The sequence below is a fragment of the Rosa rugosa genome, chromosome 2, assembly GCF_958449725.1.
Source record: "Rosa rugosa chromosome 2, drRosRugo1.1, whole genome shotgun sequence".
Lineage (NCBI taxonomy): Eukaryota > Viridiplantae > Streptophyta > Magnoliopsida > Rosales > Rosaceae > Rosa > Rosa rugosa.
The window spans coordinates 11,859,991-11,882,476 of NC_084821.1; the positions used below are offsets into that span (position 1 = coordinate 11,859,991).

Below are 22,486 nucleotides of genomic sequence, written 5' to 3' on the forward strand. Positions count from 1 at the left end.
AAACAAGAAATGGAAACTTTCCTCACTAAAATGGAAACTTGCTAGAAATGGAAAATAGAAACTACAAAAATGGAACCTTTCTACAATAAGGAACTTTCCCACTCGAAGAATGGAAACTTTCCTAAACAGAGTTTTATTAAGGAAATAACGCAGAAAATATAGGGAAATAATAGTTAAAACGTCGCATTAAAATGCTCCTATCATTTAAGCCTTTGTAGTCTTATCCGGATGCAAAGAGGGTAATTGGAAAATTAGAATAACATCACTTGTATTTGAACTTCAATACTTGCAAGGGAGGTTAGTGGTAGACAATCCAACCCCTAACTTCATCCATTATTTTACTAGTTTAGTTTATATTTGATCATTTATTTTAATTTGGTTCACCACTCTATCCAACAAATAATTTCACTATCACCACAATGCACATACTCACCATAAGCCTAGATTTCCTTGTAAATTTAGGTTTGTGATTGTACATTTGTATATTCTAGCTCTCCTTAGGTTCACACCCTAGCTAGTGAGAGGAATCCAATCCTCGTGGGTTCGACAACCTTTCTTAAATCCCTATACTATTACTTGTACTCCTTATACTTGAGGGTAGCTATTTGGCTAACAGTTAGGGTGAACGTGATGGAACTGTTGTCCCTTGTCATTGCAGTCGTGAGTTAGAAACATGTCTGTTGTATGCACATGTTAGTCTTCTGCTGTGTAGTGAGTGTGGTGCGTTTACTTACTGGATTGTTGATTCAGTTTAATTTGTAAACTTAGTGCAATGTAATATATGACTCTAAAAAATGAGTCTGTATTGACATTGTGGGTTCTGGACATCTTTATTTGCTGTTATTTAAAGAAAAATTTTCTAGTGTTTTGTATTGATGTTTGAACCATCACTCCCGGAGTATTTAGGTTTGATTATTTGTTTATTAACTGTGCTTGAAAATCGGGGCGTGACAAGCTACTTACTTCTCCACCACATCTATGCAAGCTTTTGCCCATTTTGGTTGATTTTTGTCCATTTTAAAGAGGACGTTAAGATTGCCTCGGCAATCACACCCTGCTTTATGGTTACTTTGTTTCTCTTGGGTGTTCTTGAGCCCGCGTGTGTTCCAACAAGTAGATGAGATGACACGATGTGGTTTTACAGTTGTGGCTTCCTTTCAACCAATGACAAATAGTATTTCGTGGCAATGGATCTCATTTTGGTTTTTAGGGTTCCAAGTTTTTCTTTGTTCACATGTCTTGTATCTGGGTTAGGCTCATTGTGGGCTTTATCTTATGTCTTATGGGCCTTTGTGCCTCATTATCTAGGCCTATGTGCCTCTTTTGTTGGAGTCTTATATATCTCTTGTATTTTGCTTAATCATTTGGATATTCTAATACAATCATTGACCAAAAAAAAAAAAAAAAACCCACTCTTCCGTCAGCCTCTAGTTAAGGACCACACCTTATGGTCATTGTTACATGAATCAAAGTCAAAGGCAAAATAACAACAATGTCCGGAAAAACACTAGGCAAACCACATACTTTCTAATACTATTATACTCTCTCAAGAACTACACCTGAAAATCAGCAAGGCATACCAACTTGTTACAAATTCCGATCATTGAAAGACGATCATGCTCCAATGCAAAATTATTATAAGGAGTAGTGAATGGATGTACAAGCTTCTTCTCCTTACACCAAGCGAGTACATCGCTGTTTCCCTCGGTGAACATTTGTAGTAGAAATATCCAAATCCTTTCCTTAAAGATCTCTTACGTATTAAAAAAAAAAGAAAAAAATAAAATAAAATCTTTGTGTGTTTATTACAAAAATACCCGCTATAAAAGAACCGTCCAATAAAAGGTCAGGTCCGGTCCGGTCCGGCCCATCAAAGTCTTTCTTTCTTTCTTGCTGGCAGAAATTAGGGTTTAACTCGGAGAGAGAGAGAGAGAGAGAGAGAGGGCTGAAAATTCTGGCGACGAAGCGATGAACCCACTAACCCTAGTGAAGCGGATTCAGAACATCAATGCGAGAGAAGCTCAATTAGGGATTTCAGAGGACGCTTCATGGCACGCCAAGTACAAAGACTCCGCTTACGTTTACGCCGGCGGCATTCCCTTTGATCTCACCGAAGGCGATCTCCTCGCCATCTTCGCACAGTAAACCCCTAACCCTAACCCTAATTCCAATTCATTGCAACTTCGTCTTCAATTTTTAATCTTGATTCGGTTTCAGGTACGGAGAGGTCGTCGATGTCAACCTCGTTCGCGATAAAGGGACCGGGAAATCCAAAGGGTTCGCCTTTGTTGCGTATGAGGACCAGAGGAGTACCAATCTCGCTGTGGATAATTTGAACGGAGCCCAAGTGGTGGGTCGGACTATTAGGGTTGATCATGTGGATAAGTACAAGAAGAAAGAAGAGGAAGATGAAGAGGAGGAGCAGAGGAAGAGGGAGGAGCGAGGTGTTTGCCGTGCTTTCCAGAGAGGTGAATGTACTCGTGGAGCTGGATGTAGATTTTCTCACAATGAACAGGTAAGGCTGCCATTGCCATGATTTTGTTTTCAGTTTTCGGGCATGACTATTTTTGCAATGTCTATTGATGTTTGTGTTTTGAGGATTGATGGAATTTAAAGTCAGTATTGATTTCTGCTTATTTTAGTTTTGAATTATCTGTCTTTAGCTTCCCTCAATTGGGGGATAGTGAGCTTGATTCCTGTATGTTACTAATTATATATGTTCTACATGGTTGGAGCGAATGCAAGATCAGAGTTTATGAAGATTGATGAGGAGTTATGTTTCTTTTTTGCTATAAATTGATCTCTCTCTGCATATCTAGATGCTTATGGATGATTTTGTTTTGTATGTATTCAGAGAGCTGCAAACACAGGGTGGGGTGCTGAGGACAAGAAATGGGGACACGATAACTATGATGGTCCGAGAAAGAGTGACAAAAGACCTGGCACCATCCCCTCAAATCGTGTTCCAGAGCCTAGAGTGCGAGAAGATTTCAGCACTAAAGATAAGTTCAAGACAGTACCGGACAGGAGGGCCTTGGAGGAAGAAAAGAGGACATCAAGAAGACGTGGTGAGGATGATGAGTTGGAGCCAAGATCAAGAGAAGATTATGATAGGAGGGAAGAAAAGAGACCAAGAAGACATGATGATTATGAATTTCAGCCGAAGGCAAGAGAACATCATGATAGAAGGGAAGATAGGAGACCCAGAAGGCAAGGCGACGATGAATTTGAACCAAAGCTAAAGTCTGTAGAAGATAAGAGACTCAGAAGGCGTGGTGATGATGCTGCATATGAGCCCAAGTCTAGAGAAGATCATGTCAGGAGTGAATATGATAGAAGAGAAGATAGGAGACCAAAAAGACGTGATGATGATTTGGAAGCTCATGACATAAGGGAAGATCGTGATAGGATGGAAGAAAAGAGATCAAGGCGACCCAATCATGACGAATTAGAGCCACAGCCACGAGCAAGTCGGGATAGGAGGGAAGGAGAGAGATTGAGAAGGCATCATGATGATGAAGTGCCTCCAAAGTCCTGAGAAGTTCGCCAAAAGGGAGATTAGGAAGTAATCAATTATCACTGAAAGCTGGACCGGATACATGGAAGAATATTCATGTGACAGGGTAGACATATCGTGTGACTCATGGGTGGGATTCTAACATTGGTCAAAATGAGGGAGTAATGGTGTAAAACATATACTCAAGCCCTTAACAATTTTCACATGTCTTGTTTGTAATGCTTCCTGTTATGCAATGTTAAAGAGTTGTTTCCGGTAGATTGTGTGAGGTGTATCCTTATTTGTTGCTGATATGGTCCTTTTTCATTTTAATCTGTTCTCTCGTTTGTATATTGCATTTGATATGCCAAGGCCAAGCCAATCAATGCTTGTGGAATATCTTATCTTGCTACTTTTTGGTCATTCCTACCCGAAAGGACGAGGAAGTCGGGGTGATGATGCATGCGATAAAGGCAATGCTTATGCAAGTAAGCAACTCTGCATAATATCTGTTCTTCATTCTTAATTTGTCATGGTTGTCGTGGACATTTTAACAGATGTCTACCAACTGTGTATTGTTGAGGGCGTATCTAGGATTGATAGCTTTTCTGTTGGATTTGTGTGAAAAATTTCAATCATCAGTGCTATCTGTGAGAGCCTTCAATTCTAGGAGCTAGCTTAGGGAGTTACCTCTTAAGTCAAAAGTGAGTGAGCATTCCTTAGCCTTGATGAATACCTATCCCAATTTATAAATGAGTCATAGTCCTGCTCTTCCATTTCTTTTACTTCGACTAGGAATCAAATAATTCCCGCTTTTAATTTATTTCTTACCTTTTCAGCGTATTTCATTAACAAAAGTCCTTTAGCCTATGTTTATTTAGTTTTTTTTTTAAAATGTCACCTATATATTCATTGCTTAGACTCTTTTACAGCCAAACACTCAGTTAACAAAAACCAAGCTACTTCTGTTCTCTTTCCATTCCACTCTCACTCTTCTCTTAAGCTCTGAAACACTTGAATCTGCTTACTTCACTTTCATCTAAGGTCGAAAATCAGTAGCTACTTTATCTCCAAGTCTTGCTTCTCGTCATGCTAGGAGGTATGAAGCTAAGGGTTGATCAAACCTTCTTCTGCACTTTTCCAATTTCGCAGCTCCAAGTCTTCTATTGCCTTGCATGTCATGTATACCTCCTCTAATTCACGTATTTCACTATGACAGAACAAATGGAAGACTTTGAGATTTCAAACCACTGAGCTTCTCTATTTTGCTTCAATACCAGAAATTTTCTTTCCTTTTGGTAAGAACTTCTACTTTCTGTTAAATTCCAGTTCTTAAAGCTATTCAAGGTTGTAATGGAATGCACTTTTGATTATTACGTTTTGGTAAACCCATGAGGTTGGATAGGACTGGAAAAGACCAAAGTTCAATTACTGCACTCCAAGTGTTTGATGTTATGCCTCAAAGACAGCACCCAAGCTGAACCAGTGGGCTATTCCGTGATTTTCGAAAAACCTATACTCCTTGTTTTACTCTCAGTTTTTGACAGCTTAAAGTAGACTCTTCAATGATCATTTTGAGCTTGGTTTCAAGAAAAACGGAGTAAAAATGAGATACTTGTGCTATTTTGAAGTTACTGCACTATTTCAGGATTTCTGCAGAATCAGCGTTTCTGTCAATTTTAGATTCTTGTTTGACCCTTCATTTGAACTTCGATTAGCATGAAACTTTGCAAAATAGTAGCTTTGCATGTCTACTTCAAATCTGGAAAGTTTTGCTTGAAATCACTGAAAGACTAATTGTTGGTGAAATTTTCTTGCTCGTTACCAGTTTTCTGAAACTTTCTCAAACTTGCAGCTTATTGTTACAAACAATTGATTTGAGAACCTTTACACTTATTTTTCTGTCCTCGATCTTTAGTAAGCTAGATTAGACATGCAATGCATGCCTTGAAACTTAACTCCAGTTCGAAAGGCTTAGAAAAGGTTGTCTTTGTTCAAAAGTAACTACAAACCAGTGTTTTCTATGCATTTTGATCAGAACATTCTGATCAATGTTCTCTTTTTGGAATAAGCCCACACATGGTGAAGCTCTAGCTATTGCTCAGTCTCTAATTGAGTGATTTAGTCTAAGGGAGAAATGTTATTAGGACTGATGGTGGTTTACATGTTCATAATAGGATCAAGGACTCAAGTGAATTGAAGAGTGGTTCTGTGGTACTTGCTGGGAGTTACACATCAAGGATTCCAGGTAGGGGGTCTTCACTAGTTAGAGCTTTTCTTGAAAAGATTTCGATGTTTTTGTGCATACACATTGTATTGTTTTTATGTGGTGACCTGAGAGTGAAGGGAGCAAAGCGACTACCTTGGGTTTCGATCCCCTAAACCTCCGGAGGGGCTATACGGACTAGAGGACGTCTAACATCCTTTGAGGTGTGGCGTTACTCCTAGGTGGTATGGCGTAAACGGCCACTCTCGCTACTTCTTGCTGGTTGGTTGTACATTTATTTTAGCAAGTAAGTAGTTGGCATTAAGACCGGTCATCGGTTTGTAGAAAAGTGGGTACCCCTTCATGCATACTTTTCACTGGAAACTCTCATACAAACTTTAGTTTCCTGCTACTGTTGCTTAAAATTTTATTGGTACCAACTTTCAATTAGTTTTCAAACCTAGCTAGCGTTACTTCCTACTGAGCATATGAACGTAAGTGATGCTCACCCCTACTCATTTCAGGTACTGTGCACGAAGTTGAAAGGGAGCAGAACTGAAGTGGTGGCTTTTGGCATTTTGCTGCTTGTCAACTCCTGCCTTTTGAGGTCTTTTATCCTATTTTGAAACCCTGATGTTCTTTGGTGTTTTGAGCCTTTATTTTGCTGAAACTATTGTTGTGGAAAGATGAACTCAGCTTGTTGTAAATTTGTTGAAAGGCTCACTTTTGCCTCATGTAAATGTCTAGGCTAGTCTTCTTTTGAATCACTCTCAGTGATCTATTTTGAGCTATGTATATATTAAAGGCCATGTCTCTTAGCCCTAATATGCGAACCAGATTTGCATCCTTCTATCTCCTATTTTCAAGTTTCTAACTACTCTTGCTAAGCTTGTTATTTCAGTTGGATAAATCCTATTTGCTGTTGTCATTGCTTGAAATTTTTCCACAAATTGTAGTGTGAAGCCTCAGATTTCAAACCTCTTTGAAGTCTATTTAGTTTAGCTACCTCGAGTTTATTTAACATCAGACTTCACTTGAGTTTATGTTGTTTCTTTTCTTTCACCAAAGGTTGAGACACGTTGATCCCAATTATCAAGTTTGCAGCTGCCCAAAAACTTAGTTTCGTTATCTTTAGCCTTGCGCGTCTTAGGAAGTTCGAGTATTACTTTGTCAATACTTAAGCTTCGTAAGATACGCGGCGCTGTGACGTCAACAAGTTTTGGGGCGTTACACTATCTGTTGATAATGGTGATGGAATATCAGTGCTATTTTTTTCTCAGAAAGAACTGTGAAGTTAAATTTACAGGAGAAACCATGGTTTTCCAAGCTTGGTTTGAACCAACTGTAAGAAGCATTGGCTAGGAGCCTAAGATGATGGACAAGCATCGAGTACTAAACGATTCTCCAGCTCTGACAAAGCTTAGTCAGACGAACATTAGTGAAAGGCCTAGGGAATTTGAATGTTAGTCAACCTTGTAGAGAACAATACCATTTTACTGTTTTAGCAACTGATTTGCTTCAATCCGCGCGCTTATAATTTCAAGATTCACACTCATAAAATAGAAACAAACTCCAATGCAACCAAATCTTTTAAAGTTTAGCAGTTGATTAATTGCTGTATATATAGTTAAAAGGCAAAAAGAACAAAATTTTGCTCGAGGTGAGCGATTACATATAAAAAAGAGGCTGTACGCCAAATACTCAAAGCCGTTTACATTTACCTAGTAGTAGGCTCTCCGGTCTCCAAATGAGTGGTGACAAACAAAATTGTGCGGGTTTCTTCTAAGAAAAAGCAGTATATAGAATAAGAGTGACCATATTGATTAGGAATTGTGTTCCCCTCTCGCATCAATCACAATCGAGCCATCAGCACTGATATCAATGGTTTTTCCAGTTACCCCTTGTACTAAACCAGGCACGAGAACACGGCCTCCTTCATAAGTAAACATGATGTCTTCGTCTTCATATCTATCTTCATATTCACAGTCATCATCGTAATATTCATCGTCATAGTATTCAACTTCACAGTATTCATCTTCATCCATGCTTCCTAAGGATGTTGGTCTTGTCATGATGCAAACACCATCATCTGCAATGCAAACTGCTTGGCTTTCCTGAAGCAGAGTTCCCATTTCAGAACCAAACGCCCTCTCTTTGAAAGCAAACTCATTCTTGTTGCTATAAGTTGGTATGCTATTTGCAGAGGCAAATTTGTCTGAAAAAGTCACAGCCTGGTTTGTAAGTAGCGTCTCATTTTGACTGACGATTTTCTTTTCAGTTAATTTCTGAAGTTTCGCATTTTTCCAGTCTTCGGCTATGGTTATAGTGCTGTTGGTATCCCAGGTGTGAAGAATTCGGTCTGGACCAGGTTGCCACAACAGATCTCCTGTGCTTTTCTTTAGTATAAACTTGAACTGGATTGCTCTGTCAATTGGTATGTCCTATTTGAAACCATCCAAATTCGAAAACGACATTATGACTTCACAGGATTAACGTCTGTTTTGACCAAATTTACAACTTCCAAATTATTAATACTATGCTTTTGAAGTTCTTACCAGGTCAACTGTCCAAATGTTTCCATCTGACCAGTTAAGGGGTATAGCACTTGAAGGGTTCCACTGTCCAATGATAGGTTCATTCCCTACTAAGAGAAAATTATCACCGAAGCGGCACTTCTTGTGTAATTGGAATTGGACATGAACGGTTTTTGATGGCGCTGTGAAGCAGAAAGTAACAGTGACTTTATATTGAGAAGCAGATCGAAACTGATTGTTGAAAGCTTAACAAGATCAAAGTAATATAGTAAACTTACCTGCTGGTTCGATCCCAATTCCTGCTGAGTCTGGGTTCCTTAACACCTACTCATGAGTTTTAGAGAGTTAAATCAGATGATCAAGTTGGGGAAGAGAAATTAGATGATCGAACATACAAGTCAGTTTAGCTAAATTCTCTATCCTTCACCATGACTAGTTTGAAGTTTTAGCTGGTTGAAACAAACTTACAGATATGTGGAGTCTTATACCTGACAACATATTGGACTTTAACATGTTATGTAAAAGAAATCAAGAAAGCAGCATTGGATTGAAAAGATTGAAATACTGAAATACTGCACGGGGGAACTGTTTTGAGTGATTTTGTGTTTCTACCGCCCGTAATAGCCTGGTTCATCGAGTCAAGAATGCCAAAGAAACAAACTAATGAGAATGGCATGAAAGAATTCGAGGATTTTAGTACCCTTGTTTCAGATGAGGCAACCGATCGAATAGCTTTGTGCCTAGGCAAAGAAGTATGATGATGAACATTTGCATTTGAATTCCAAACCCTTACAAAGCAAATGCTAGATTGACTCAGAAGAGCTTTTACAGGCGATGGACGCTTGTTAGTATTAGCCTTTGCAAACAACGTCGTGGAAGATCTTGCAAAGGCTTCCATTTGGCTCTGTTGTATCAGAAAGAGAGAGAGTCCTAATGATATAAAATGAACAAAGCTATATGTATAACAGGCATATAGGCATGAGAAATGAGAAGGGTACGGATCTGACATCAGGTGGAAACTCAACACATGGCAGAATCAGGTTGGACTATTTTATATTTATACCATGCACGCAACATGGTAAAAGCTCTCGTGCCCTCAACTGAAATGAGAAATCTGAGCCCTGTTTTAGTGCGAATTTTCAGTTTTGGTTTTACTACTGTTTGATTGGATCTGATACAATAATAGGAAAAAGAATTTCTTACAACTTTTGAGTCGAACCGCTTTATGAGGATGCCCATTTCAACCCATTTCAACCCAAGAAAGAAATCCTTTGAACCATAGGGAACATGGAAAAAGAGAGAGAAAAACAGATAATAATAGAAGGTAAAAATTTCAGCAATATTCCAAATACACATTCATTGAGAAAATAAACGAAGGTGACCTAGTTATCTTCCATTCTCGACAAGTTCGACTCAACAGATTCCACATCATAACAGAACATGTATATACAAAAGATGAACACTTATCTAATGTTTTTGTAGGAGCGAGATTTAGGGAGCAGCAGAAGCTTTCCATTTTCACCAGTAATCATAACATGATCGAGCAATGCCCCTCTCTAAAATGATGAAACCGATATCGATCTCTCAGAAAAATCTCCCTATTATAATTATAAAGCTTAGATATAAGCTTAGCAACTGAGTGGCAGTCTCCACAAACACGAAGATTCTTCACAACGCGAATTGGTTGAGATGGCTTGGAGCTAATAAGTCCAAAGGCAATCGCTAGTTTTTCACTATGAAGAATTAGAGCCTGTTCCTTCATGTCCTCTTCCTCAACAAATTGCAGTAGGTGTTTGGCACATATCCGATTGACTTCAATCTCCCTGCTATCTCATCCAACTTTGAGTAGATATCTTTGGATATAAGGATGAGTATTATCCTATGAAGCATGGATACGGCAAAATTCTGACTATGGTGTATCGTATCCGTATCGGATACGGATACGGATACGATACGCACTGGGTGCGTATCTAAGACCCTCAAAACGTATCATTGACTATGTAGCATCGGTTGACTTTGTTGATACGTCTTGAATACGGTTTGACCTGATTTTGGATACGCACAACTCCTCTTCGATCAGTTCTCTCTTCGCGTCTCTGACTCTCTGTTCGTTGCTTATTCGCGACTTCGCAGCTAGTGGGTATGTTCAGATTGAAACCTTGAAGGTTGATCAGTTCTCTCTTCGATCAGTTGATTCAGTTCTCTCTTCGCGTCTCTGACTCTGTACGTTGCTTCTTCGCGGCGTCTTTCTCTGTGCGTTGCTTCTTCACGACGGGGATGGATATGATCTGATTGGAAAGCTTGAAGGTTGAAGCGGTGTGGCCGTGTGGCCGGGTTGATTTGTTGAATGCTTGAAGCCTTGAAGGTTGTTCTGGGCTATTAATCTATTATGTCCAGATTGAAAAAATCATCTTATATCAATTGGAAAATTCTATCATACAGATCTGCATACCATGCAGATCTGTGTGTCAGTCAGTGATTAGCTGGGTGAATTAAATATATTATATGGTGGTGTAAGGAGAGCCACACGATGAGAAGAGAGAGAAAATCAACGGCCTACAATCTATCTGCATATTATGCAGATCTGCATGACAGCCGAATCCATATCAATTATAGTGAGTGGGGTTGGGGTTGGAATCAATTACGGGTTGCCAGCAATTATCCTTTATATGTCCAATTCTCTTTCTCTAAAACATTACATAAATTGGTTATTGTTAAATATATTTATTAATATATATATATATATATATATATATATTATTTTAAAAAACGTATCGTACCCTGTTTTTTTGAAAAAAAACGTATCCGCGTATCGTATCGTATCGCACCCCGCACCCCGTACCCGTGTCAGTGCATTATAGGTATTATCACCAACTAGAAACTCATGAACACTACCGTTGATTTCGATTGAGCTACACCCAGGTTCTTTCTTTATTCCAGAATCTCGCATGAGCTTCCTTAACCCAGAAACTGCTTCCCATTTCCCTGTTTTGGCATATATATTTGATAAGAGTACATAGGCTCCATGATTTCTGGGATCTAAGTCGAGCAAATGGCTACAATAAGCCTTTCAGCAAGTGCAAGTGTGCAACATTCCCATGGCGCGTACATGCCCCAAGCAGAGCCCCCCATACAGAAGGAGTGGGAGAAATTGGCATTTTCTCTATCGGTTCTGCAGCTTCCTCCAAAATATTACCTGAACGACCAAGAATGTCAACCATGCAGGCATAGTGCTTTATTCCACGCACAACTCCATAAACTCGCTCCATTTGATAGAAAAATGTTCTTCCCTCATCCACCAATCCAGCGTGGCTACACGCGCATAATATGTTAGTAAATGTCACAGCATTTGGCTTCACCCACTACAACAAAATTGGTCTTTTACGGCGCACATTTTACGGCGCACATTTGACGTGCGCCGTAAAAGACTGTCATTTACGACGCACATTTTATGTGTGTCATCGAAATGTCTTTATTCGGGTCATTCACAGCGTGTATCTTATGTGTGCCGTAAATTTAGTTATCTATTAACGGCGTGCACAATATGTGTGCCGTAAATCGGTTATTTTACTAGTATTTTACGACTTACTTTTTTAGCATGCCGTAAATGAGTTATAAAATATTAAATTTTTTTTTTTAATGAAAATATTACTCCTCTTTAGTATTTTCCTGATGAATATCGAAGCAAAGCCCTCTCTCTCTCTAGATGAAGTTCTTGAGCTCAGGACCTGCCCACGCATTCGATCTTCCTTCTTCCAAGATCAAATTGATTTCATCTCAGAGTCCATGGATTATCTCCCTCACTGCCTCTCTGTTTTTCCAGCGACCTCTCTCTGAAACCTCTCTCCGTCCCCGAAAGATCGGCGTCCGATTCAAGCATTTCCTTCCTCAAATGCATAGCTCGCTCGCAGCGATTCGTGCATAGCTCGACCTCCTTTATTAAAGGTTTCGATTTCAATTAAATTTCAATCTCAGCAATTCGTTTTTTCGTTTTGGATTATCTGTTCATATGGATTCGATTTCAGTTTTAGTGTTTCTTGATTGTCAGTTGTGGATTCGATTTGCTTCTCAGTTTTCTAGGTCTGAGCATTCTGGTAAGCAAGCCTGAATCAACCAATTTTCATGTCTGAGCTCGACGTCCAGATTCCTACTGCCTTTGGTATGTTTCATTGTATATCACTTGTGTGATTATGCACTTGCAGGGATGGTTGCGAATATGTATATGAATTTATTAAGGGATGTTGTTTCATAGCTTTGGTCCTAGTTTAGTCTGAAAAATTGGATGCCTAGATGCGTAGATGGATCGTTTTTAGGTGACGTTATTCAAGTATGATGGTTTTTCTTTGTTTTTGTTTAGAGTCAAGAGTGATGAGTTAGGTCTGGCTTGTTAGTTTCAAGTGATTCTTTGTAATTAGAATTTATAAATAGAAACTGTGTGGTAGAGAATGTTTTGTATTCGGGGACGTGCCCTGTGGGCTATGCATTAAACTTTTGTTTGAGTAAAGGTAGATTAATGAACTATTAGACACGCTTCTTTGTGCCGTAAAGTTGTCTTTTACAGCACACATTGTGTGTCGTAAAAGACCAGTTTTGTTGTAGTGACCTTAGGCTCAAGCATTTTTGAGAAAAAGTGCAATGCATCCCTCCCCTGACCGTGCATTGCCAAAGCAGCAATAATGGCGCTCCAGACAAATACGCCTCTTATCTCCACTGAATTAAAAACCTCAAGAGCCTTCTCTAGATTTCCGCATTTTGCATACATGTCGATAAGCGAGGTTGTGAGGTGACAATTCAACTTCATTCCCTGCTTCTTTACGTAAACATGTATCCAGCCGCCAAGATCAATCGCTCCCAATTGAGCACACGCTGCCAGAGTACTAACTAGAGTAACCTCATCAGGCTTGGGACCCTTGTTCTTCTGCAACTCATGGAAGATAGCTAAAGCCTCTTTCGGCCTACCATTCTGTTCATAAGACGAAATGAGCACATTCCACGCAGCAATATCCTGACTAGGCATGGCAGCAAAAACATGCCTAGCCTCATCATATTTCCCCATCCGAGCATACCCATCAAGCATAGTAGTCCACGACACAACGTCCTTCTCCGGCATCCTTCCAAACAATCTCTCCGCATCTTCAACACTCCCGCATTTCACATACATATCCAGCATAGCATTATTCAAAGTCAAGTTCTCTTCAACTCCATGCCTTTCAACATTCAAACAAACCCACCTCCCAAACTCCAAATCCGCCTTCTTTGCGCAAGTTGACAAGACCATGGTCACATCATTCGGCTTCATATTCTCCGTCTCCATTTCCTTAAACAACTCCAACGCCACCTCAGGGCCATTCCCTGAGCAAAAGCCGTGATAACAGAATTCCAAGTAACAACATCCTTCTTATAAGTCTTCAAAAACACCAAACGCGCCAAATCCAAATCCCCGCACGACCCATAAAAGTGAATGAGCGAATTAACAATGTAAACATCCGAACCCAGCTCAGCTTTTATCACCATGGCATGAAAACCTCTCCCAACCTTGGAAACCCGGAGCTCCGAGGCGCCTTGAGCAACAAAAAGGGAAAGTAAACTTATTGGGGCACTCATCACACTCGTAAAGCATCTGCAGAAATACGAGAATGCTTTCAATCGGGTCGGGGCTGGTACATTCACTTGGCGTGCATACTCGAGGCTCGAGAAGGAAGAGAGAGCAGCAGCTGTGATGAGCTTACTAGCGGAATAAGGGGTCGAAGAATAGGGCTGTTTTGAGCATTTGGGAATGGACTTGCTTGAGCTGATTGATGGTGGTGCATTGGTCTATCAGTGGAAGAAGCGGTTGGGTTGGGAAGCGAAGGTCGTTATTGACGGTTGGGGAGGGAGTGGTGGGATGACGTGGGAGAGAGATAACTGGGGTGCCTAGAGTTACTATGTCTTCTGCGGTCCAAGTTGATACATAACCACATTTTTCTACTTAAAACGGCTTTTATTACCCGACATGATAAGGCGGTCCAAGTTGATACATAACCACATTTTTCTACTTAAAACGGCTTTTATTACCTGACATGATAAGGCCCAGGCCCAGGCCCAGGCCCGCAGAAACTTTGTTTACATTCTGAAGCCTCAAGGCCTTTTTCTTTGGGAGGAGTACTAAAGTAGGAGTTGCTGCAACATAGGGCTGGGCATTTAAGCCCGAAAACCCGCAAATCCGGACCGGCCAGTCAAAGCCCGACCCGAATGGGCCAGGCCTAATTTTTTTTTAACCAAACGGTTTTGGCCCGGGCCTTGACCTTCAAACAAACGGTTCGGGCCGGGCCTTGTCTCTCAAAGCTGTCAAAGCCCGTCAGGCCCGGCATAGAGGCCCGGCATAGAGTAAAGAGGATAGATGTTCATGTAGTATTGGTCCTCATATAAGCCTCAAAATCTTTATCATAGGATCATACACATAGGATTGCACTCTTCACTCAAATACCTAATCCTAATCCTCATTCCTCAGCCTTCATTTCTAATTTTCTTCGTGTAGCCCGATCTGAACCTAATAGCAACGAGAGGCCGCCTTCTTCTCCTCCGCTGAGACGCCGAGACCCCCGCCGCTGAGACGCCCAGGGCAGCTCTCTCTCTCTCTCCATTTCACCTGCAGAGCTACAAGCCCGAGAGCCCGAGACTGCTATCTCTCTTCCGTTGTCGACCGAGTTCATCTTCCAATCTTCGTCTGAGTTCGCACTGTCTTCGACTCTTCGTCTTCGTCTTCACCGGAGAGAGTTCATATCGCACCAGAGGCCGCCTCCGTCTCTCAGTTTCTCCCTCTCCTCCGCCATAGCTGTGAGGCTGAGACACCAAAATAGGAGCCCGTTGTTCTTCAGGTCTGCCATCTCGTTTTAGCTTCATGGGTTCCTCAGTTTATTGATAAATTTGATCTCTATTTGTGCTTATTTGGTTTGTAGCTAAACTGGGATTTGGGTTTTTGTTCAGTTCATTGCTTTCTAGTATTTGTTCCTATATTAAGAGATCTGCAGTTTCTGGTATTTTTGTATATTGAGTTGTTGATAATCTTGAATATTGGTATTGAAGTAGGTTCTGTGTGTACTCCTAGTTGAGTAAACTTTTGGCTCTTGAATGGTTCTTTGTTATTGAAGTAGGTTCTGTGTGTAGTGCTAGTTGAGTAAAGTTGCAGCTTGAATAGTTCTTTGTTATCTAAATCTATTTATGATGGCTATTGTAGGGAAAACTGTGGAAGCCAATTGATGGATGGCTGCATTGCTGCTGGATAGAAGACTGGAAAAATGGCTGCTAAATTGTTGTATCTGAATTAGGACTATCTATTTAATTTGATATTTGTATTTGAATTTGGACACTTCGTATTTGAATTGTAGCTTCAATTGTTCTTGATGAATATTTGAATTTGGATATTATGTGTTCTGGATATTCGAATTTGCAGCTTGAACTTTGGATCGTGATATTGTGTTTTGATTCAAATCTTCAACAGGTTGATATGAATGAAATCTGGATATATAGCAAAGTAGATATGGATATATATAGGCATAAGCAAAGGTAAAATACAGGTATTTGGGCCCGAAAGCCCGGAAGCCCGGCCTGAAATGAAACTGGCCGGTCCCTGATTGTGGAAAAACGGGCCGAGTCCGGGCCCACTAAAAATTAAGTCAGACCCGGCCCGTGCCCAGCCCTACTGCAACATGCAGGGTTTACCATTTTGTAATTTTTCTTGTAAGGAAAAAAATAGTTTTTAACGGTGTGAAGTCTCTTTTAGTGGGAAAACATGTGGCGGTATATCATTCACGGGACATAATTTTTGAGGATAGCAAATCCACTTCCCATCGCAAGCTCGTATGGCTTGAGTTTTAATATTTTTTTTTTTCACAACTTGGAAAAGAAAAATAAAAGGAGTAGACTCTCGTAGTTCTTCGAGACATGTAATTTTTTTTATTTAATATATTTTTGTGTAAGAAAATAAGGGGGACTATTATTTGATTTCAATCAAATAATCTGTTTTCTTTCAATTAAGTAATTCTGACTAGACTAAGCTTAATTTATGCATCAGTTGAAATAAACTGTATCATGATCTTAGTTGTTGAGTAGTTTTACTTAAGTTAGCTAACTCTACTCTATGCAATTATATGAGGGGTGGTTCTAGTTGGACCTCCAAATTTGGTATATGGACCTCCATCATTTTTCAATAGTTATTGGACTTTGTCAACTCATATAAAAAGATATATAAGGATACAGAGAGAAAGAGAAAAGAAAAAAAAAAACTCTTCTTACCTCCCACGACAAACTAACGACGTTTTCCTTTTTACTTTCAAAGTATGTTTAATGTACGATTATGTTTCCATGTACAACTCTATCTCTATGCTTGTAATCCTCTATATAAAGAGGCCCTTATTATCAATGAAAGTACTATTCAATTCTCTCCCAATTCAGTTTTCCTTAAACACGTTATTAGCACGAAACACTAACCCTGAAACCCTAAAATCGTAGCCTTCAAATCCTAGCAACCACCGCAGCATATATTGAAGCCCTCAATACCAGGAGTCCAGAACCGGTGGCGCCACCCCAAGAACCGACCGGAAACCTATTGAACCGGCCATTGGAAGTTCCCAACCACCCGCAGCAAATATTCCACCGGTTCACCACCTTCCAGACCTCCAATTACTACCAAATTTTTCCAAAAGCAGCGTCTCAATCCCATAATCCGGGAACCGGAAAAACTTTTCCTGGAACCGGCCATTTAATCTCCGAACTGGCCAAAAGTTCAGGCTGCACTTTGAACCGACAGAAAAGAAGAAGAAAGAGAGAAGAAAGGAAGGCCCAGCCCAGAGAGAAGAAAGGAAGGCCCAGCCCAGAAGAAGAAAGGAAGGCCTAGCCCAGAAGGAGAAAGGAACAAGGCCAGAAGCCCAGAGTCAACTCGGCCCACTGACCCACCGCCGCTGCCACGTCAGCACAAGGACCCACTGCCACGTCAGCAACCGGATCCCAGCGCCACGTCAGCATAGGTCAACGCCGGCTGACCATTTTCGGTCAACTTTCCGGCGACTTTTCCGGGCACTTTTTTCAGGTCAAATTTTCGGGCGACCTATTTCGAGGTATTTTTTTCTTCTAAAAGTTCCCTTTTTTTTAGAGTTTTTTAATTCAATTTCTCTTCTTTTTCTCGGGGACTTGCAAACTCCCTTCTTCTACCGCCCTTTCTTCATCATAAGGGAGACCTAATTAAGCCGAACTATGGGGTTCGTGCTCACTCCAAGCTTGGAGCTTGTTGAGATCTCCAAGCTTAGAGTTTGTAGAGAATTTATGGATAGACCAGTTACGTCATTGTTTTGATCTAATCCAATACCTCTTGGAATTGAATTTTTTGGAAGCGATTACGCTCAGAAATTCCTAATTTCTTGGAAGCGATTACGCTCAGAAATTTTTATTGTTTTCGTGGTATCCTTTTTCGCTTCCAAACTAACCCTAATTTCTTGTTCTCTTTCAGGATGAGTAACCTGAACAAATTGGACTTTGCTCCATTGGGAACAACTGGCTCTGGATATCACAGGTGGGTTCGTGATGTCCGCCTGCATCTCAAGGCCTATGGAATCCTGGATACGATTCTTGAGCCTAGCCAGGACGTGCTAACTGTTCAGCAAGCTCAAGCTTTGGAAGCAAATAGAGCAGCCTTAGAGGCAAATAAGGCGAAAGCCATCATCCTAATGATTCATCATATGGATGATTCGTTCTAGTACGAGTGTATGAATGAAGAAGACCCTAGAAGGCTGTGGGTCTCACTCGAAGAAAGATTTGGCAACGTTCGTGACTCCCTACTTCCTGACCTAGAAGTGAGATGGCATAGCCTCCACTTCTGTGATTTCAAGTCAGTTCTTAACTACAACTCGGAAGCACTTCACATTAAATCTTTAATGGAATTCTGTGGTAAAGAGATCATAAATGCGATGTTGATTGAGAAGACTCTCTCTACCTTCCCCGTCTCTACATTGATGGTTGCTAAGAACTATCGAATCGATGTTACTGCAGGACGGATCACAAGGTTTCATGAGCTCATTGGAGCTATGAATGTCGCTGAAAAGCATGACAACGTCTTTGTGAAGAATTATAATTCGAGATCTGTGGAAACAGAGCATATTCCGGAATCCAATTATAGTCGCGCCCCTAAGAGAGGGTGCCAAGAGCGAAACCCTAATCTTAGGGATACTTCTGGACGTTCTGGTCCAGATAATCGCTCTACTTGGGAAGGTAACTGCCAAAATAGGCGAACACGGAACCGAAGAGGTCAACGTGGAAAGAGAGAGGGAGGTAACGCCTCTGACCATGTTGGTGGCGCTACCAACACTAAGAGCCATCTAAATGACGCTTTCAAAGCACCTCAATCAATGGAGTCTGAGCAAAGAGATGTATGTTCTAGATGTGGAGAATCCGGTCATTGGGCACACATTTGTAGAGCTCGTCAAGAAATTGCCACCGCCTACAAAGCATATTGTGAAGCAAGAGAAGCTCACTATGTGGAACAAGAAGATCATGAAGATGATCTAGAGTGAAGGGTTGAAGACTACAAATCTGGCTGGGATCAATAGATCGCCAATTCTGTTTAAGTCTTTATTTTTCCAAGAGATGTAATAGGCAATTGCCATATACTTTATAGTAAATGCCAATGGTTTAGTCTTTCTTCAAAGTAGGCTCATCCAAAGTAAGTGTGATGTCTAGGAAGGTTCTGAGATTAGTGGTACTTAAGCGAGCCTTGCTCCACCGACATCTCTCTACTCACCTGGTCACATTTATTTTGGAATTACCGAAAGAAGTTAGACGACTACCATTGTTTTGCATTAGCTAGCATTTTGGATTAGATTTTCTTTGGTCAAAGAGACAATGATGTAACTCCGTTGGCTTATGAATAAAATTTTGAGTTCTTTTCATTATGACTCCATTTTTCATGAGCATATGACTTTGTGACTACGATGGCTGGGCCATCAGTATTGATTCAAGGACATGGAATAGCCCAAGTTCTCCCTTGCCAAATGGCACCTTGATTACTGTCACAGAAACTCTCTACGCTCCTAAGGCAAATCGCACCAATGAATAGCCAACAGATTCCATGCGAAAAAGCATGTAGAGAACGAAAATAAGTTCCTTTGCAATGCCTCTAATGATTGCGAGCAAAGGCGCATCTTAGAGAAGTTTATGTGTCTCTCTAGTGGACTCTAGTCACTTTTCGAGCTATTAATCCAATAAAAGTTATTAGAGAAGATCACTTGGATTTAGACACATATTGGCTATGTCACGACAGGATAGGTCATCCTAGTCCTGATATGATAATCCGTCTACTAAAGACTTTACATGGACATCCTTTCTTTCGAGCGAAACGAAACATGCATCAAAAGTTGATTCCCGGACTAAGTGTGACCGCCGCCGCTGTCTTCTGAGCTGCCGCCGTCCACCACCAGCCTAGGGCTAGCATATTCCTTATCCATGACGCCATGGATAGCGTACATCATGGTGATGACGCCCCAGGTGATGTTACAATCACTAACTTTGCTTCAAATAACGTTTCAGACGCTTAACCCCAACCAAAATCCTCATTTGTTCATTCTAAGGCCTCTCGCTCGTTTTACAAAGCCCGTTCCTTAGGGAAGTTAGGACTGAGACCGTCCTATGCAAAGGATATGAAAATACTCATTATGTTCTTACATAGAATCCGTGGGGATTCTGTGGACTAGTTCAACCAACTTGCGGACGTTTAAATATCTCATGATGTTGGTTGACACGCAAACACGCTGGTCACGTGTTGTGCCATTGTCCACTTGTAATGCTGCTTATGCTACACTCCTAGCAAATATCATATGACAACTGGCTCACTCCTCGGATCATCCTATTCTGTCAATTGGACTTGACGATGCTAGAGAGTTTACATCGAAGACTTTCGATGGTTATTACATTGGGGCTGATGTTGGACATCACATTCCCATGAACACACCCAAATGGTCTCGCGAAAATGTCTACGATGGTAGTCCGGACATTGGTAATGCGTACCAATCTCCTTATATCCGCTTGGGGTGATGCAATATCGCATGTAAGTATGCTAATTCGTCTACGACCCACCGCCACTCAATCTACCTCTGCGTTACAACTAGTGACTAAGTATAAGTATCGTACTTACTCATCTTTGAGTGTGCCATTTATGTGCCAATTGTGCCGCCACAATGCTCTATGATGGGTCCTTACAGACGAATGGGCAACTACGTTGGATTTGAGACTTCAACAATCGTCCGCCACTTAATGCCCTTGCTAGGCCATCTCCTTACAGCTAGATTTACTGATGTCACTTTGATGAGACAATCTTCTCATCATTAGGGGGAGATAAGAACACGAATATTCAGCAGGAACGACAGGAATTGTCGTGGCCTGTCCCCACTATGTCTCATCTCGATCCCTATTAAAGTGACTAGATCACACACATTTGCTGCATATATGCCTGCAAGGAAGGACGTCCCTACGAGAGGACGTAACGCCACCTTATAGGCCATGGCCCTAGCTAGGATGCTTGGGAGGCCCGTGGGTTCGAATGATACTTTGGCACATTCCAATCCTTTGATCATTAAGACTCAAAATCCGTCTCATGAGTATCTTCCGGGTTATGGTTATCGTTGGGGGACTCCTCAACGTCAGAATCTAAACTTGAGAATATAGAGCTCTTTGAAAATTACACTAGTGTACATGAGACGTGGGATAGAAACTCTATCATAATTGATGATGTAGTTGCGCATTTCGTTGTACATGAGTTTGTTGAGTCCGATGATATCGAACCACGCTCCATTGATGAATGAATGCCAACGTAGAGAAATTTGGCCTAAATGGAAAGATGCGATCCAGGTTAAGTTGGATTCTCTAACGAAGAGGAAGGTTTCTGAGCCAATGATGTCAACACCTCCTAACATAAAACCTGTTGACTAATAGGTATTCGTTAGAAAGTGTGATGAGAAAAAGAGATGGCAATCTCGCCTTATGGCGCAAGGCTTCTCACAAAACGCCCTGGAATCGACTACAATGAGACATATTCTCTCGTAATCGATGTCAGTGCACTCCACTACCCTGTCAGTTTGGTAGTTTTTAATAACTGATTATGCAGCTTACGAATGTGGTCACTACGTATCTCTATGGGGATCTAGATACGGAATATACATGAAGGTTCATGGTGAACTTCATTTACCCAAGTCAAGTAGCTTTAGACCACGGAGCGCGTTTTACAAAGAGATTGAAGCGCTCACTAAAGTGACTACTTGATTGGGAAGAGATATGCCCGCGCGTTTTCATAACAAGTTTCAGATTCTATCGCGGTTCATGTTGGACATGATCTTCATTAAAAGCCCTTAAAGAGTTAAGGGAAACCGTTGAACACTTGAAATCTGAGTTTGAGATGAAGGATTTTGGGAGAACACGATTATGTCTCGGTTTGGAACTTGAGCATCGTGTCGATAGATGCTTAGGCATTTTGACAGGATCAAAGCCTTCAAGCACCCCCATGATCGTCCGTAGTCTTGATCCTGAAAAGGATCCTCTTCATCCAAAGGATGATGACAAAGATGTGCTAGAGGCAGAAGTGCCTTACTTAAGTACAATAGGCGCATTATTGTACTTATCTCAATGCACAAGACCGGACATCTCATGTGTTGTGAACTTGTTGGCTAGATATAGCTTTGTGCCAACGCGACGTCATTAGATTGGTGTAAAAGATATCTTTCAGTACTTGAGATGTACGATTGATATGAGCTTGTTCTATCCCTACAGAGAGACGATGAATTCAGACCCATCACACACCAGGAACGCCGCCAACACTGGCCTGCGTCCACTATCCCCATCCCAAAACGACATGTGTTTTGGAACGTTTTGCTGATGTTGGGTATCTCTCTGACCCACACAAAGGTCATTCCCAAATTGGTTAAGTGTTCACCATGGGTAAAGACCGTGATATCTTGGCGGTCTACAGAACAGACCCTAGTCGCTATATTTTCGAACAATGCAGAGATTATTGCTCTTCACGAAGTGGTTCGGGAATGTATATGGGTTGGATCCATAATTACGCATGTTCGAAACAATTGTGGTTTGAAGTCTACCACAGATGAGACTACGAGCATTTAGGATAATGCTGCTTGCTTTGAACAAATGAAGCAAAGGCTACATCAAAAACGACAACACCAAGCATAATCAGCAACAACAGACTCTCCTCAAGATCAAAGTGAAGGTTTGATA

The 22,486-nt window shown here is 40.9% G+C and overlaps 2 protein-coding genes, 1 long non-coding RNA gene and 1 pseudogene across 3 annotated transcripts; 2 read left to right on the forward strand and 2 right to left on the reverse strand.

The window, feature by feature from the left end:
- The first annotated feature begins 1,852 nt into the window (after positions 1 to 1,852).
- Positions 1,853 to 6,552, forward strand: LOC133732618 (zinc finger CCCH domain-containing protein 25). Its single transcript, XM_062160203.1, has 6 exons — positions 1,853 to 2,141; positions 2,218 to 2,515; positions 2,855 to 3,984; positions 4,716 to 4,794; positions 5,674 to 5,744; positions 6,227 to 6,552. Exons 1-3 carry the CDS (start codon positions 1,969 to 1,971, stop codon positions 3,536 to 3,538), a joined length of 1,155 nt encoding a protein of 384 aa, XP_062016187.1. The 5' UTR covers positions 1,853 to 1,968; the 3' UTR covers positions 3,539 to 3,984; positions 4,716 to 4,794; positions 5,674 to 5,744; positions 6,227 to 6,552.
- A 726-nt stretch (positions 6,553 to 7,278) lies between these two features.
- On the reverse strand, positions 7,279 to 9,410 carry LOC133728206 (phosphoglucan, water dikinase, chloroplastic-like). The gene is made up of 4 exons (XM_062155613.1): positions 8,937 to 9,410; positions 8,515 to 8,560; positions 8,258 to 8,418; positions 7,279 to 8,143 (listed from the first exon to the last, which is right to left on the reverse strand). Exons 1-4 carry the CDS (start codon positions 9,243 to 9,245, stop codon positions 7,526 to 7,528), a joined length of 1,134 nt encoding a protein of 377 aa, XP_062011597.1. The 5' UTR covers positions 9,246 to 9,410; the 3' UTR covers positions 7,279 to 7,525.
- A 184-nt stretch (positions 9,411 to 9,594) lies between these two features.
- LOC133730356 (pentatricopeptide repeat-containing protein At2g29760, chloroplastic-like) lies at positions 9,595 to 14,297 on the reverse strand (annotated as a pseudogene).
- Positions 11,912 to 12,693, forward strand: LOC133728207 (uncharacterized). The gene is made up of 2 exons (XR_009855684.1): positions 11,912 to 12,181; positions 12,285 to 12,693. It is a non-coding gene; the product is annotated as an uncharacterized LOC133728207 (long non-coding RNA).
- Positions 14,298 to 22,486: the final 8,189 nt, after the last annotated feature.

Bases quoted from the DNA above. Each gene is read 5' to 3' on its own strand.
- LOC133728206 (XM_062155613.1), bottom strand. From the start codon at position 9,245: ATGTCAGATCCGTACCCTTCTCATTTCTCATGCCTATATGCCTGTTAT. The intron at 8,419-8,514 runs GTAAGTTTACTA...TCTGCTTCACAG, and splicing joins AATTGGGATCGAACCAGCAG to CGCCATCAAAAACCGTTCAT. The intron at 8,144-8,257 runs GTAAGAACTTCA...GGTTTCAAATAG, and splicing joins ACATTTGGACAGTTGACCTG to GACATACCAATTGACAGAGC.
- LOC133732618 (XM_062160203.1), top strand. From the start codon at position 1,969: ATGAACCCACTAACCCTAGTGAAGCGGATTCAGAACATCAATGCGAGA. The intron at 2,142-2,217 runs GTAAACCCCTAA...ATTCGGTTTCAG, and splicing joins CTCCTCGCCATCTTCGCACA to GTACGGAGAGGTCGTCGATG. The intron at 2,516-2,854 runs GTAAGGCTGCCA...GTATGTATTCAG, and splicing joins GATTTTCTCACAATGAACAG to AGAGCTGCAAACACAGGGTG.